The following is a 16,276-nucleotide window of genomic DNA, read 5'->3' as shown; positions in this document are numbered from 1 at the left end:
TAAATAGCTCTGCTGGCTGTAGTCTTTAGCCTCTGGCCAAAAGAGTATCATTCGAATTTACTCCAGGGTTTCTATTGATAGAAAGCAATATGCTAATCGCTGAAGTAACCCTTTAATTGTCGTTCTGAAGATGAACAAAGGTCTTACAGGTATCGAACGACATGAGGGTAAGTAATTAATGACGACATTTTTAGTTTTGGGTGAATTTACCCTTTAAAACAGTGGCACAGGCCAGAACGAAATCGTTGAATCATTTTTGTTTGTTTTTGTACACACAAAGTATTTGTGTTGCTTCATGAAATCAAAGTTAAACCACTGAAGTCACATTGATTATTTTAACATGTTAATTACATAGCTGTATATGGAGGGGTCAGAGAGAATGGGTCCGAGAGCTCTCAGATTTCATAAAAACAAACAGAAAACAATTGTGTTCTGAAGGTGACCGAAGGTCTTACGGCATGACATGAGGGCGAGTAATTCATTTTTGGGTGAACTATGGGGGGGGGGGGGGGGGAAATCATAATTTAGACTAAATTTAAACTTATGAGATACAAATTATTATTAGGAGCATGAAATCTCAAAATCTGGAGATGAAAGGTTTAAAAAGTCAAATAATTTCTCATTTCCTTCTTTTTAATGTCATAACTCATTTTATTTCATAAATGATTTACCAATGCTTGACTTTATGTCACTTGGCAGAAATGGGCTTGAGATACTCAAACATAAGTCTTATCACAATTGATCATAAAAATATGTTCTAACATTTGACAAACACAAGGTTTCACATTACTTTACTATTTGTCATTTAAACCAAAAAGAAATCTCTATCAACTGTTTTGCTTCTGTCTCTATGTGTGTTGTGTTTTTTGCTATTTTCGGTAACACTTTACAATAGGGGTCCACTAATATGCATTAATTCATCAGCAGCATGATTCTATATGATTAATAGATTAAGTAATCATTAAATTGTTATTAGTTAAATGTGTCTTAATGTATTAATTCCTTAATAACATATTATATTAACTAATAATGTAAATTGATGTGTTAATTACCCCAAGGGGTAAAAGCCATGCACATCAACTTCCAGTTGTCTGCTTTAATTAATCATTAGCTAATGATTTATAAAGGTATCATTATTATGTTATGACTTTACTTGTTGGGACACATGACTATTAACTCAAAACTCATGACCACAATACATAGCATACTTAATCAATTACCTTTACCTAATTATATTATTTATCACAAAAGATAAGGTTTATGCATTGTAGGCCTAATTAGGTATATGTTTATGGCTGGTTCACAGTCCCCTTTTTTGATTTACAGCGGGGAAATGTTTATAAGTGTGATTCCTAAATAGTTTTGTTCATTCAGGAAATTAAAGTGGCTGTTTGAATGTTAAGTCAGCTGTATGAAATAGCTGAAGTCACAACCGCATTCTAACATAACGGTAACCATAGCGACGGTGTCAAACATAGCGATGTCCATAAAACCGTGAAGATTTACCACGATTGACAGCGCGTAAAGAAGAACACCCGACCCGTTTCCAACAGCAGCACTAATTTCACACTCCACACAAACAGACACATTCTGGGGACACCTGAGACTGAGGCATAAAAGGTCCCATTTAATGAAACATTCATATGCAACGGTGAAAAATCTCACATTTCACATAATTGTGATGTCCGGTTGGTTAATCCAGCCCTGAAACACTTTTAAGTGTTTCAAGTTTTATTTCCTTAGCATCTATACATCTCTCAATTGTATGCTGTTTTTACAGTAACCTTTAGTACATTAACATTATCCAGTGTGTTTGCACAAGTATATAGTCAATGTTTGGATCAAAGATTACAATATTACAAAATATTACAATGATATTGAGGTTTACAATGATCCTGCATTATAGCCTATATAGTAGGCTATTGTCAAATAAAAATACTACATTTTGTATTTTGTTTAATGATAACAGTGTGTACATTAATCAATTACTAATAAAAGGCTCTTTTAAATCAGGAATTTCAAATATTCTCAATTATTTAATAAAATATGCATTAATATCAATAAACTGAAACACTTTTTAAAAAAAAAAACAATGCTTAAAACTGCCTGTAACAGCGGTACTTCTCATCCAACCTGATGCCACAATCTGGTTACATTAACATAAATAGATTTTACATTAACAATGTGTCATACACAACCATTGTGGTTTCCCTAGACAGGTGTAACAAAGAACACCAAACGCACTGAGTAAACCGTATCCACAATATAGACAATCAGATTGATGCAGGTCATGCAGGATACAACAATCAGGTAGTCTTTGAGTGGTGCTGTTGTATTTTCCTCAAAACTGTAGACTGGCCATATCACCACAGCCGTGATGTACATCAAAACCGCCAGTACATTGTATCCCGTCAGAAATTTGTCGAATGGGAAGGGGCATCGAGCCAGCAAGCGTCCGATCGTCAGGATGATGATGAGGAGAGCGATGATAAAGCAGATTGAGTAGACGGCCACGCACCACTGCAGCCCAGCATGCCTGCTGTAGAAGCCCGAATCCAGAGAGATGAAGATGATGCATGCCACAAATGCCTCCAGAACCTTCAGTAAGCCTGGCACTGTGGACAGGAACCCGCTGATCTCCCCGGGTTTGGCTCGGGTCAGACCCACCTCTGCCGTGTACAAGCCGAAGCACAACCAGGAAATGACTGTGGCAGCAATCCCGGTTGAATTTTTGGCGTGTACGAAAAACCTGGGGTAGATTACTGATGCAGCCAACAGCATTAGTGTGGACAGCATCGCAAAAGCCGTAGTGAAGTCGTCCCAAGAAATGGGCACCTTGGTGTTTAGGCTGGTGAGCTCCAGGATGATGATGAGGAGGGTCATGAAACAGCAGAAGCACCAGGTGAACATGCACCAGGCCCAGAAGGAAAAGTTGATGTTGCCAATAGAAGCCACCAGGCTGAAGGTGATGAGCGTCAGCACAAATTCAAATATTCTGATTATTCCGACCGGTACGGTCAGAGATTGAGTGTTCAGGGTTACCATGATGATCCTTAAGTTATGTTGTTACACCTTGATTTAGATGCGTCGCCCTTCAAAATGTTGTCGACAGCTCTCTCATATTTCCATTGAGAATATAATTGATCTTCCTCACCTGCTTAATTCTTGGTTTTTGCGCTATTTTCTCAGCCTAATCGTCGTCCGTGTCCACTCCAGGTTAGTCTATACTAATATTACCCAGAAGGGAAGCGGTACAGGGAGGGGCCACATGTTTAGGGCCACATCCTGTGATTAATCATTGCTTTATCAGTAGCACCACAGCAGATTAGCCCTGGTTTGTAAGTGTTCAGTAAGTGTGAAGTTCAAATGAGTAGGATGTGAAGATAAGAAACTGGGTGGAACCTGAAATTTCATCAGGCTATAAGATAAGCATCTGAATACTAAAGGTGGAGAGAGATTATGGGTTTGATTTATGTTGTGTAAATTACTGTAGTTCTCATTTGGAAACAGGGCTATAAAAGATGGAGGAAAATATTTAAAGGGTTATTCTACCCAAAATGAAATTTATGCCATTAATGACTCGCCCTAATGTTGTTCCACACCCGTAATACCTCCGTTCATCTTCGGAACACAGTTTAAGATATTTTATATTTAGTCTGAGAGCGTGAGAGCGTATCCAAGTGTGTGCACACTATACTGTCCAAGTCCAGAAAGGGAAAAGGCTCGAACTCCTTTTTTGTGTTTCTCAAACCATTCCTGAACCATTTTTGCTTTGTGGGCAGGGCGCATTATCGTGCTGAAAAAGACCACAGCCACCAGGAAATACTGCCTCTGCCAGCTTGAATTCTTCCCATAGTGCATCCTTGTGCCATGTGTTCCCTGTAAGTGACACACCTAGCCATCCACGTGATGTAAAACAAAACACGATTCATCAGACCAAGCCTGCCACCTTTTTCCAGTTCTGATACTCACGTGCCCTCTGTTGGCACTTCTGGTGGTGGACAGGGGTCAGCTTAGGCATCCTGTGGGTAGACAGACCCAAACACAACAAACTGCAATGCACTGTGTATTCTGACACATTTCTATCAGAACCCGCATTAACTTATTGAGCTATTTGAGCTACATGTAGCTAGTACATGTAGGGCCAGCCTTCCTGCATGTGCATCAGTGAGGCAACCAATGACCCTTACACTGGTTCACCACTGCTCCTTCCTTGGACCACTTTTGATAGATACTGACCACTGCAGACCAGTTTTGTTTGAGTTTGTAACCATTAACAGTAATTTGTTGGGGTCATTATAGTTTGTACATCTACCATCAATTTTGCATTTGCAAAGTATACTTTCACCCCAGTAATAGTTAATTATTGGCTTATTCAATATGGAGAAGTGAATTTGAATGTTGCAGTAAAAGCAAACAAATGTGGTTCTGAAATGAGAAGCTTGTGTCTACAGGGGTGTGTGTTTGGGAGTTTGTGTGACTGAGAAAATGTGCTAGACTCTGAACTTACTCTCATTGTGAGTCAGTTCACGCCAATTACACACATGCTTATAATTTCTCCTTTTATTATTTTATATTTTTATTTTTTTGTTAAGCAGTATATTTTCTCTTTTGTTGACTCACAATACCTTGTTTAATTTGCTTAAGTACTGTTACTGTATTATTACACTCAGTTTGGTGGAAAACATGAGGTTAAAAATGTGTTTATTAACATTTATAGGGATATTTGGAATAGCCTATTCTATATTTATATAATACAAAATTATTTGGATAAACTTTTGGATAATTATTATTTTTATTTGGATAAACGTTTGGATAGTTTGGATAAACTAGTTTTGTAATATAGGGGTGGGGATGATCAGTAGCCTAACCGCTTTGTTTTTGTGGAATATTACAAAATAATTAAATACAATTAAATGTGTATTTAAAACTTAATAATTTAAAATAAATAAAACATTAAATATTATTTAAACTGTAATCATTTATTCTGTTTAGTTTTGAATTCCCCGTCGTGCGCCACCGATGACGTAAATTATGTGCGCCAGAGAAGTGCAGTGTTGATATGCGTCAGTTGGTGCCAGTTAGTATGGTCATTCATATATTCTCTAATGGTAATCGAAAATCCGTTTTACTCTTGTATGTATTTTCCCCCATTTTTGTAACATAAATCTCCATTAACGCAAATTAAAATGTAAACTTGTCGTAAAGGAAAATAGACATAAAACAGGCTGAACATAGATTGTGCAGCGTCATATCAAAGACATCAATCAGAAATGGGGTGTGTTTACCTTTTCAATCTGTTTTTGATTACGAGGATTTTTGATTAAAATAAGGTATGTGTCCACTATATCTCATGTTTAAGTAAATCATTTTTATAGTGTATATTTTACGATCATTTAAACATTTTTATTTGATTATATAGGTGCATTTAATAATTACACAACTGGCAGCTAAAAGTGTTTTGCTTGAAACAGTTACATTTTTTAATGGATTTTCAACTTAAGTACTTCTATAGGAGTGTATCTTCAGCGAGTGTCTCATGCTCTTGTAATTCAGTAGATGTCAAATCTAAACGTCACCCAGGAGGACGAGGAGAAGGAGAGATGCCCTTCTGCTGCTGCCAATGACACCCCACACTCCTTACAGAGGCATGTATTAAATGCTATTTCAACTTTAGATAAAAAAATATATATATTTTAATTTACTGTAGTTTGCATGTGTAATTGTGAAATAATTATCATGTCTCTTCTTGAGCAATGTTTGGAAATTAAATGTATTTATTTTCAAAGCACTTTATTAACACACACACACACACACACACACACACACACACACACACACACACACACACACACACACACACACACACACACACACACACACAACATTCTGTACAAGTTAAGGCTGGAATACATGACTTTTAAAATCACACACTTGCCGACTTTGTAAATAGTTACAGAGGGAAAACTGGGTGACATGCATTAAAACACACTACCAAAGCTGTAACCATATCTTGAACATTCGGGGACCAATGTTTTTTTTGTTTGAAGTGGGGGGTGGGGTCTTTTTATTTTAAAGACATTAAATAATTAAAGGATTAAAAGGTATTTAAGTGAATAAAGAAGAAATTAGAATGATAAAAGAAGTTCCATTTCTAATAATTTTGTAGCCTACATAGTTGTTTACAGTAATTAATTTAAACTCTTTGAACAAAGATTCACTTTTGTTTGTATGTCTAATACAAAAAAATAAAATAAAAAAATCGAATCACATTTAGTTATTAATGACATAATTTCAATTATAGCATTTTTTCAATTCAAAAGGGCTAAATTACATTTAATTTTAATTTTATTAATTTGCATTACTGAATGTGACTGTGGGTCATTAAAAATCCATCTTAAAACAGTTGCTTAAAAAACTAAAAGCGTTGTGTTGGAATTCATATTCATCTTCCTTGAGCATTAAGCTCTGCCTTCATTGATCTGAATTGCCATCATTCTGACCAGCCTAAAAATGTGTGTAGTGTATTCCAGTCAAGAGGTGTTAACTCTTCCATTGTGACATTTTGCTCCACAGATTGAATTTGGAACCATCCGTCATCGCTTTGGAAACAAGCCCCTCCCCTTCTAGCAATGGACCAAACCTCCTGTCGTTGCCATGGGAGATAGTAACTCAGATAACCTCACATCTCCCAGCACAATGTGTCATTAATGTGCTGCCACAGGTAATCATTTCCAAATTCAACACACCTTTAGGACAACACACAATATTGTTTTTGTTTTGTTTTATCTATTCAGGCTTCTTTCAGTAGCTGTGCATGTTTTTCGGCCTATTAGATTTTTAAATAATTGGAATGCATTTATAAATATTAAATATAATATCAGTACCTTTCAACATGACATTTTTTGCATTATTTTAGTATGATATAAAACTGTTTTGTGTTCAGAGATCCCATAAGCTTTTGATTTAAAAGTTTGGGGTCAGTAAGATTTTGAAATGTTTTTGAAAGAAGTCTCTTATGATCACTAAGGCTACATTTATTTGATCAAATATACAGTAATATTGTGAAATATTATCACAATTTCAAATAACTGTTTTTATGTGAATGTACTTTAAAATGTAATGTATTCCTGTGATGGTAAAGCTGAATTTTCAGCATCATTACATCATTACTATTCTAATATAATGATTTGACGTTTATTATTATTATTGATGTTGAAAACACACTGCTTCTTCATATTTTTGTGGAAACTTTTTTTACATTAAAAAAAAAGTTCAAAAGTCGAAATCTTTTGTAAGAAAAAGAAGATTATAATTGTCTTTACTGTCACTTTTGATCAAAATAGTGCAACCTTGCTGAATATTAAATGAATTTATTTCTTTAAAAAAAAATTATGTCAATTGTACATCTCATGTACATTTGTACATAAGGTACATCTCATTATCATGTATGCCTCTTTTTCTATGTTTAGGTATGTCAGACATTGGGAAAGGTTGGCGAGGATCGTGTCATGTGGCAGCTGAGGGCTCAAAAACTCTCAGGTCCCAAAACACTTTTCCCAGTTGGACCAAAGGATGATTTTGATTGGCCCAAGGCCTGCATGGAAATGGAGCAGCTGATTGGCTGCTGGACAGGCCAGGAGAATCGGGGGGAGGGAGAGAGACAGGTAGAAGCAGTTGGCGGGGTGAACGGTGAAGTGCCGTTAGCTGAGGGGAACTTGGAAGAGATGCAGCTGGATGTTGATGTAAATGGTGCAGCGGAAGCAGGAGATGAAAATGTGCAAGTTCAATCCCAGAATGCTGATAGTCCTCATCTTATTGAGCAATCCAACACTTCTTCACCTTTGGAGCACATCATCCTTCCATCTGGCCATATTGCTGATGTGAATTGTGTCCTCCTGCTGGGTGGAACAGGGGCGTTGTGCGCCTCCGGCTCTAGGGACAGAAACGTGAACCTCTGGGACCTTCGAGAGGGCTCCAGGGGGACCTTAATGCATACTTTGGCGGGCCGTGGGACCATTAGTACCCACAGGGGTTGGGTGTGGTGCCTGGCATCGAGCGGCCCTTTGCTGGCCTCAGGCTCGTTCGACAGCACCGTGAGACTCTGGGATCTCGAAGCAGGAGGAGCAGAGCGGGGACTCATCCAGTGCAAAGCTGCTGTGTTATGTCTGTCCTGCGAGAGAGATATGGTGCTGGCCGGATCACACGATCAGAAATTAAGCATATTTGACACCCGTGGTGAGTCAAAGTTCAACAGTTGTTTTTCTTGATGCACATTCTTGGTTGAAAGTGTTATTTTTGAATTCGATTTGATTTTTTATATTTTATACAATACCGATGGTTTCAGACTTGTTCAGACTATTTCTTCTTTTTAAGAAATACTATTATTCAGTAGCCTAGAAATCTAGATGCACCCTAGCGGCAGCAAATTTAATTTGCCCGCAAGTGTGGTCTAGCAACTCTCAATTCCTATCTGAGCTGTATTCCTCAGAATCTGGACGGCCCAATCGCATCGTGTATAGAGTCAGCGGGTGGGGCCATAATGACGACGGCCGAGTTGCATTTGCGTGCTTCTAGTAACACAGAAACTGGCGAACGGCGGCGGTCTTTCGAATCAGCTCTGCCCGCGCCTCCGGAAGACTTGGAGTTAAGCTTTCCTCTGAGAAAAGAACAAAGAACGGCACTGAAGTCAATCGCTGCGTCCCAATTCGCCTACTTATACTACGTCCTAAAAGTATGTACTCTTTTTGTGAAAAAAAAGTATATACTTTTGAGTGTGTAGCAGAAAAGTATGCAAGCTTCGGGACAAACTACTTCGCCATCTTTAACAGACTCTGTCGCTTAGTTACGTGCATCCCGTCACCGTTTATCTGCCCTGTCAATCATCATCAGATTCGTCACAGTTCAAATCCTCCACATTCAGTTTAATCTCCTACCGTATCGGAGAGAAATGTAGCCGCTCGTTGATCTGCCATTTGTGGGTCTTTAATGCAGAGACTCTCCTCATGTGTTTGCAGTTTAAATATAATGATGCATTTAAAAGTTAATGGCCAAACGTGTCATTTCAAAAGTTCTCAATGCTGCTGCGGGTGAAATATAATGTGACAACACTGAATAAATATATTTTTGTCAGGTTAAATATTAATAGTTGGTCACTCAAACCCCTTTATCTAAACTTCTCTACTTAACCGTCGAACTCGCACATCCGTCATGTTTGTAGTTTTTTAACGCTTTTTATCCGCGTTTGTAGTTCTAATCGAATCCTCGTCCAACTCGCAATGGGTTGTGGGCAATATCAGCCGTTAGAGTGCCCATCGATCCATACTGTGAAATCGGACCGGAAATAGTAAACCATCCGGGAATCTTTGGAATACTCTTTTCAACATACTACGATTTGGGACATACTAATTCTATTTTCGAATACTATTTAGGATGGATAGTATGCGAATTGGGACGCAGGGATTCTTAAAAAGGGAAGATGTGTTCGGAGTTTAGCCGACCGGATACGGCGAATGTTTAATCTGTCAGCGAGCTCCCCTTCACCGTCGTTGCTCTGGTTGGTGTAGCGCTATCCTATCGCGTGCAGAGGGAGTTTGAAAGACAACCGTTTATCCCTCCCCTCGGATTGAGCCCTGTCTATGGTGAGTTTCCAGACCAAACATCTTGATGTGGGTCTGGCTTGTCAGGCTAATTATTCAGCACAGATGCATCAAATTAGATTGACAGTAAAACCTTTATAATGTTACAAAATATTTCTATTTCACTTAAAGGTGTAGTGTGTAATATTTATGAGGATCTTGACAGTAATTCAATATAATATACATAACTATGTTTTCAGTGTATAAAGACCTTACATAATGAACCGTTATGTTTTTATTACCTTAGAATGAGCCATTTCTATCTACATACACCGCTGGTCCCGTTAAAGTGAAGTCTCCATTTTGAGCTCTCATGTTTCTACAGTAGCCCTAAACGGACAAACTGCTCTACAGAGCGCTAGTCAGCCTCTGCTGTCTCAGACGACATCTTTGTCCTATGTCAGCCACCGTAGCGTCTATGTGCTGCAATAGGGTGTGTTGAGCGATATGTTATTGCAAATCACAACCTCACCACTAGATGCCACTAAAATAAACACACTGCACCTTTAAATGCTGTTTTTTTTTCTCTTTATCAAAGAATCAGGAAAAAGAATGTCTACAACAAATATTTTAAAGAGCCCCTATTATGGATTTTTGAAAATGACCTTTCATGTAGTGTGTAACAGCTCAAAATTAATGAAAACACTCTGCAAAGTTTTACATCTGAAAGTGCAGAAAGACGAAACATTAGCATATTGCCCGGAAGCCCGCATTTTCAGCCTGGTTTGGCATTTTGATAGTTCCCACATGTGCACCTAAATAAATTCGGCAGTTAATTTGTCTGTGAGGCGTTACGTTAAACTAACAAATGCGTCACTTCTTAGACATTCTTACTCGGATTCTGCATGTTCAATCAGCCTGAAGTGCCAGTAAAGTACATTACTGCTCCAGTCAAGTTTGCGATTGACTTTCTGGTTCATCAGCAACACTGACTGGACGTTTCCTCTTCGGACTCTGGCTCGAATTGGTAAGGCAAAATTGATGCCATGTCTGTTCATACACTGTATAAAATGTTCAACACTTGACAAGCAGTAATCTGAAAACATTAATCATTGAGCAAATCCTATGCGAGTTGTTGAGCAAATAAAGTTTCATAATTAAAGTGTTTTTTGACACTTGCATGCATGTAAACCTGTTGTTGGGGACTCCCAAAATAATAATAGGAACCTTTCAAATGGCATAATAGGAGCACTGTAAGCAGCACAACAGTTTTCAACATTGATAATAAGAAGAAATGTTTCAGTTGAAACTGTATTAAAGCATTTAGACTCCTGCGAAGCCTGTGAAGTCCACTTAGACACTATAAAGTGACTGGCAAGTGCCCATTGGAGCTGTAATTGTTGTAAACTGTCATTTTTGTGACACAGCTGCAGATCCATTGGTCAAGAGTCTTCGTCTCCACAGTGACGCTGTGTTGTGCCTGGCGTCAAATGACCAGTACATCTTATCAGGCAGTAAAGACAAAACCGTCGCTCTGTACGACCGCAGGGCCGGGAAGCTCCTGCAGAGAGTTCAGGTATGCACACGCAAACCAAAAATAGAAAAATTAATGGAAGCTGTTACAATCTTGCCTCTCTCTGCACGTCTACAGCTGAGCACCTACCTGTTGTCGCTGTGCTACAGCGGCCTCGAGGTGTGGGCCGGGGACAACCGTGGACTCGTGCACACCTTCTCCATGCACAACGGCTGCCTGACGCCCATATCCCACTTTAACATCCACCGTTCACTGGTCACAGGTGTACACTCTTCTCCTGGTACTCTCTACACATGCTCCTCTGACCGCACTATCAAGGTAAGTCATCCAGCAGCTCGAAATGTGTTTTATTGACATTTATCCAAGGTTATCGGCAGCTAACGTCTCTCATTCTACGCAGATCCACCTTCCGTGTGCTCCACCACAGACGTTGTGCACCCTGCACCATCAGGCAGGAGTTAATGGGGTATGATGACATATTTAACCATGACTTTTCTCTATATTGATTTTTTTTTTTTGTACATTCCTAAAAGAATCCAAAACATATTTTGGGCACAGTAGGCATTTTTATTTAAAAAATAAATAATAATTTTATTTAGTGAGGATGCATTATATTGATCAAAAGTGACAGTATGGACATTTATAATGTTACAAAATTTCAAATAAATGCTGTTCTTTTGAACTTTCTATTCATCAAATAATAAAAAAATGTTCACATGGTAAAAATTAACATGGTAATGCTATTTATCACTGTATATTATTGTATATACTTGATGTTATTTTTGATGGACAGTCAATTCACACCTTTATTTCATAAAAGAGAACATAAATAAGGGGCCATTTACACAACATCGAATACATTGTTATTGTCTCACGTAGTGTTTCTTTACAAAGTGACATCACCAACTACTGGCCTGGAATGAATAATACAGCATTTTAGTCGTTTTTGTGGGTCCGTGTGAATGCAAAAAAACATTTCCCTTTTTTTAGTACTCGTTGTCATGTAAACCTACCCTAAGCTTATAATTCTGAGTTGAGACTTATACTTTTTCTCAAGTTGTTTCCTGAGTTATAAATGGTTAGTGCCGGTAATTTGCACTTTAATATTCAGATGCGCATTTACTATTTTGTCATTATTTATTACATCACGCTAAATATTGTGTCTATTTTTTATATATATAATCGAATGAATGAATGCAAAATAAGCTTCACATCATGTAACACTTGAATAAATAAAAAAAGACTCAAAACACAAATTATGCGTTTTATAAATCTAATTGGATGAGACAAGCTAATGAAGTTCAAAGCCATTATAAAATAGATAAACCGTGGTATGGTTGCACATACACATCTCTATATTAGGCTTGGGCGGTATCCAAATTTTGATACCGTCAAACCTCCTTGCTATTTTACCTCGGTATACGGTATTACCGTGAATAATTAAAACATTATGATGTAAGGCTCAGACAGCGTCAACAAACTGTTGGCTTGGCTTATATATATATATATATATATATATATATAGGCCTATATTTTTATTTTATTTTTTACATTTGAGCCCCTGCCCCTGAGAAACTCTGCACGTTTTATGCTAACCGTTATGAGACAATTGTCAGACAATTGACATTTTTTTTTGTGAGTCCCATGTCCACTTGATTTTTGTGGAGTTCATGCTTATTGCTTACATTGCCAGCTGTGTGACAAAAGGCTTCGGCAATATTACAGCATAGTCCAAGGGTGCGCTCGGTTGTTTATCCACGCAGCAGTGAGTGGATGGTGGTTTCGGATATGCGCCCTTAGGTTCAAGGTATTTCCATCTCTCGCGGTCATCTTTTTGTTGCACAATTTGCAAATTGCCTCGTCTGTATTTACCGTCAAAACCCAAAATACTTCCAAACTGCAGAAGTTTCGAGACCGAATAACTCAGTGCCCGACTCGCCATCTTTTCCCCTCTCTCTCTCTCTCTCTCTCTCTCTCTCTCTCTCTCTCTCTCTCTCTCTCTCTCTCTCTCTCTCTCTCTCTCTCTCTCTCTCTCTCTCTCTCTCATCCAGGCTGTCACAACAACGCATACACATATTTAGGCATTTAATAAATAAATAGTATTTAATATGTTCAATTAGTTTATGTTTAATTAGTTCAACTTATTAAATATTTAATAATTAATTGTTGATCAGCAATATGTAAGTTGATCTGTTTTTTTTTTTTTGACGGTTTGACGGTATTGAAACTGATACCGTTGCTATTTTTAGATCCCACGGTATACCATTTTACCGTATTACCGCCCAAGCCTACTCTATATTCTATATATATCTGTATTTCCATGCATAAATAAAGGCTCATCCTTTTTCTGTTCCCAGTTAAGTGTTGAAGGAGGAACGCTGGCCATCGCTTCTGGTGACATGAACGTGGAGGTTTGGAGGCTCCGAGTCTGAGAGTTTAAAAAGCATTTCAATACACGGAACAACATTCATGTGCTGCTTTTATTGGGGGAAATATGAAAACCAATGTTTTAGGTGTCTGATACATGTTTCAAGAAACAAAAACTTAACATTCCCAGGTCTCCATGAAGAGGTCGCACTATGATAGCACACTAAACATTTCAGTGCCTCGTGAAACAGGAACGCATTACTGTGATCATTACTTGAAATTTAGACTAAATTGATGTTAACAACATACTTAGACATAAACAATATAAGACAGTAGAGTTAAACAGGAATCATTATAAATCAGTTTTTAGTGTTTAGCTTCCTAGATGTGTAATACACAAACAAGGAAATCGGTTAGAATTGGTCACTTGTACAAGTATACAGAAGAAAGTATGAAAATGAGGCACGTTGCTTTAAAGTTAATGCACTAAATGAACACTTTTAAGACCATAACAGACTACTAAATAGTCTAGTTTAAAAATGTCCATATTTATGAATTATTTATAATCACTGCATACAGTGATGGGGCACTGCTCTGTGACTGACTGAATGTCCTGTGAACAAAATCTCTTTTTTTTGATTGATGTTAAAAAAAGCTTTATAAGTGTACCATTTGTTAATTGATTTGGATTTGTCAAGGTGGTTTTTCAAGACTGCAAATAAAAAGAAAGATTGGTGATGACAGCAATTGTAAGGTGTTCACAGCAGCACGCATGTCTTCTTGTCTTTGAACGGGTTGGAGGATGCAGCGATCCCGGTGAGCAGCGGATCGGCTCTCCTGTGTTCCTGACAGTACTGAACAATCTGCTCTGCTGCTGCCGAAATCTGACAGACACATGCCAACATATGGATTACATTACAGACATTTATATATTACATCATGTTAAATTCTGTAAAAAAAAAATTAAAAAAGTAAAGTAAGGGACTACTCATGTTATGTAATTTTATTACAGTTATTTCTGATGTATTGACTAGAACAATTCAATTTAAAACTACTAGATTTAACATCAAATTGTCTTTTAAATGTACCTTAAAATAGGGAAAAGAATAATTTATGGAATTATATATTATTTATTTGATAAAGTAAATAATATATTTGTTGTATTGTTCAACTGGTCGAGTTTGATTAATTGAAATAATGCAATACTTTTTAGAGAGAGTAATAAGTAGTGCAATCTAATTAATACAGCTAATTAATTTTTCAGAGTCATTTACCAAACACAGATTATATAATACACTCTTAACTGAACAACCACTAGAAATATGAGATCAAACTGAAACTGACAAAAAAAATCAGGGCTATATACACAAAAACACTATAAGGACTAAATGAGATAGAACTAGACATGGGTGTAACACAAGGGTACATCAAAAATGCAACTTATGAACTAACACAGGAAAGTGCAAATCAAACAAGATCACATCTCAAACCCAGAACAGGTGTTAGCCTGCTTATTATTATATTGAGAGTTTCTCAAACGGAAGGCTGCATATCTCGGCTGCAACGTCATCGAACGTTGCTGAAGGCCATCTCAATTTGAAGGATACTTGGAAGGCAGACGTTCCTCGTCCTTTATTCGGCCTGTTTTGAATGATACATCGGATGTATCCTTCACATCCTTAAATCACCCATAGTCCTTTGCACACATTCCAATTCATGAAAATAATCTGACGGAAAATTTGTTGGCACTGGGCTTGTCTGATTATTATGACATGTTATACAAAAATAATGCTTTTGGACTTGAAAGCATAGATGTTATCTTTTGTTTTGCTGTAAATTAATCACTAATACTAAACTGACAATGAGCCAGTGGGAGACCGCAGACGGCAGTCAGTCGCTGTAGTGCATTCATAGAAAGTAAGTTAACATAAAGATTTGTTATAGGCTAAAAAGTATTTTTTCAAAATTATAAAATTTTGAAAAAATAGCCATGCACACTTACCAGACCGTCTAATTCTAGCGTTGAATTGTTGAGGAGGACACTATAGCCATACGAGTCTCACAGAAGGACCTAATCTCTGTAGGATGCAGCCTTACGTTTGAAAAACAACCAATATTATATGAGATTATATTATATTATATTATATTATATTATATTATATTATATTATATTATATTATATTATATTATATTATATTATATTATATTATATTATATTATATTATATTATATTTATTATGCACTCTCAAAAGTTCCAAAAGGGTGTTTTACAGTGATGCCTTAGAAGAGGTTTTTTGTGTGGAAGTTAAGTCTATTGTCATTTCAGCCATACTATAAAATATACAGTCTAGAATGTAAGAAGTGTTGTGGTTTATATTATCGCGAAGTGATGGATAGATCTCACCTTGATTCTCTGTAGTTCTGTCTCCAGTCTCAGCTGCTCCACGGTTCTCCTGGCCTGAAGAACGTTATTACTGCAGTAAACGTCCATCACTGCTGCGCGACCTAGACTTGCACCCTGGCTGGGAAGTATGTATATCTTACTCTGAGCAGCATGATTTTGGAACTACATGAATGCCTTTTATAGATGATGGCTGAAGCTGTAATTTTACCTCAAGAGTCCATTTGGTTTGTTGATTAGAGTTCAAACCTTCTTGTTTCAGTGAGGAAGAGCTGGTGTTTTGGAGGCATTTATATCACAATGGGATGATGAACCTTTCCATCCTCCAACACGTATGTACGCACGCGCATGCACGCACACACACACACACACACACACACACACACACACACACAC

The 16,276-nt window shown here is 37.4% G+C and overlaps 3 protein-coding genes across 6 annotated transcripts; 1 reads left to right on the top strand and 2 right to left on the bottom strand.

Annotated features, from left to right (window-relative positions):
- Positions 1–1,139: 1,139 nt before the first annotated feature.
- zgc:77748 (Myeloid-associated differentiation marker homolog-like) lies at positions 1,140–3,211 on the bottom strand. Its single transcript, XM_067429027.1, has one exon. It carries the CDS (start codon positions 3,043–3,045, stop codon positions 2,212–2,214), a length of 834 nt encoding a protein of 277 aa, XP_067285128.1. The 5' UTR covers positions 3,046–3,211; the 3' UTR covers positions 1,140–2,211.
- Positions 3,212–5,050: 1,839 nt separating this feature from the next.
- Positions 5,051–14,222, top strand: fbxw9 (F-box and WD repeat domain containing 9). 3 transcript variants are annotated; one of them, XM_067421996.1, is made up of 8 exons: positions 5,051–5,333; positions 5,560–5,648; positions 6,577–6,724; positions 7,473–8,238; positions 11,006–11,154; positions 11,230–11,430; positions 11,513–11,578; positions 13,470–14,222. In XM_067421996.1, exons 2-8 carry the CDS (start codon positions 5,560–5,562, stop codon positions 13,542–13,544), a joined length of 1,494 nt encoding a protein of 497 aa, XP_067278097.1. In that variant the 5' UTR covers positions 5,051–5,333; the 3' UTR covers positions 13,545–14,222. The 3 variants fall into 3 exon arrangements, with proteins under 3 accessions (XP_067278097.1, XP_067278103.1, XP_067278111.1); XM_067422002.1 differs by having other exon boundaries at positions 5,557–5,648; XM_067422010.1 differs by having other exon boundaries at positions 5,095–5,111; positions 5,557–5,648.
- Positions 14,107–16,181, bottom strand: gng14 (G protein subunit gamma 14). Of its 2 annotated transcripts, none has more exons than XM_067422049.1 (3): positions 16,092–16,181; positions 15,884–16,001; positions 14,107–14,363 (listed from the first exon to the last, which is right to left on the bottom strand). In XM_067422049.1, the coding sequence occupies exons 2-3, from the start codon at positions 15,968–15,970 to the stop codon at positions 14,238–14,240; spliced, it is 213 nt and encodes a 70-aa protein (XP_067278150.1). In that variant the 5' UTR covers positions 15,971–16,001; positions 16,092–16,181; the 3' UTR covers positions 14,107–14,237. The 2 variants fall into 2 exon arrangements, with proteins under 2 accessions (XP_067278150.1, XP_067278157.1); XM_067422056.1 differs by having other exon boundaries at positions 15,884–15,997; positions 16,092–16,157.
- Positions 16,182–16,276: the final 95 nt, after the last annotated feature.

Source organism: Pseudorasbora parva, chromosome 2, assembly GCF_024679245.1.
Source record: "Pseudorasbora parva isolate DD20220531a chromosome 2, ASM2467924v1, whole genome shotgun sequence".
Lineage (NCBI taxonomy): Eukaryota > Metazoa > Chordata > Actinopteri > Cypriniformes > Gobionidae > Pseudorasbora > Pseudorasbora parva.
Note: the sequence above shows the minus strand (reverse complement) of the source record. Positions and strands in the feature narration are given on the sequence as shown.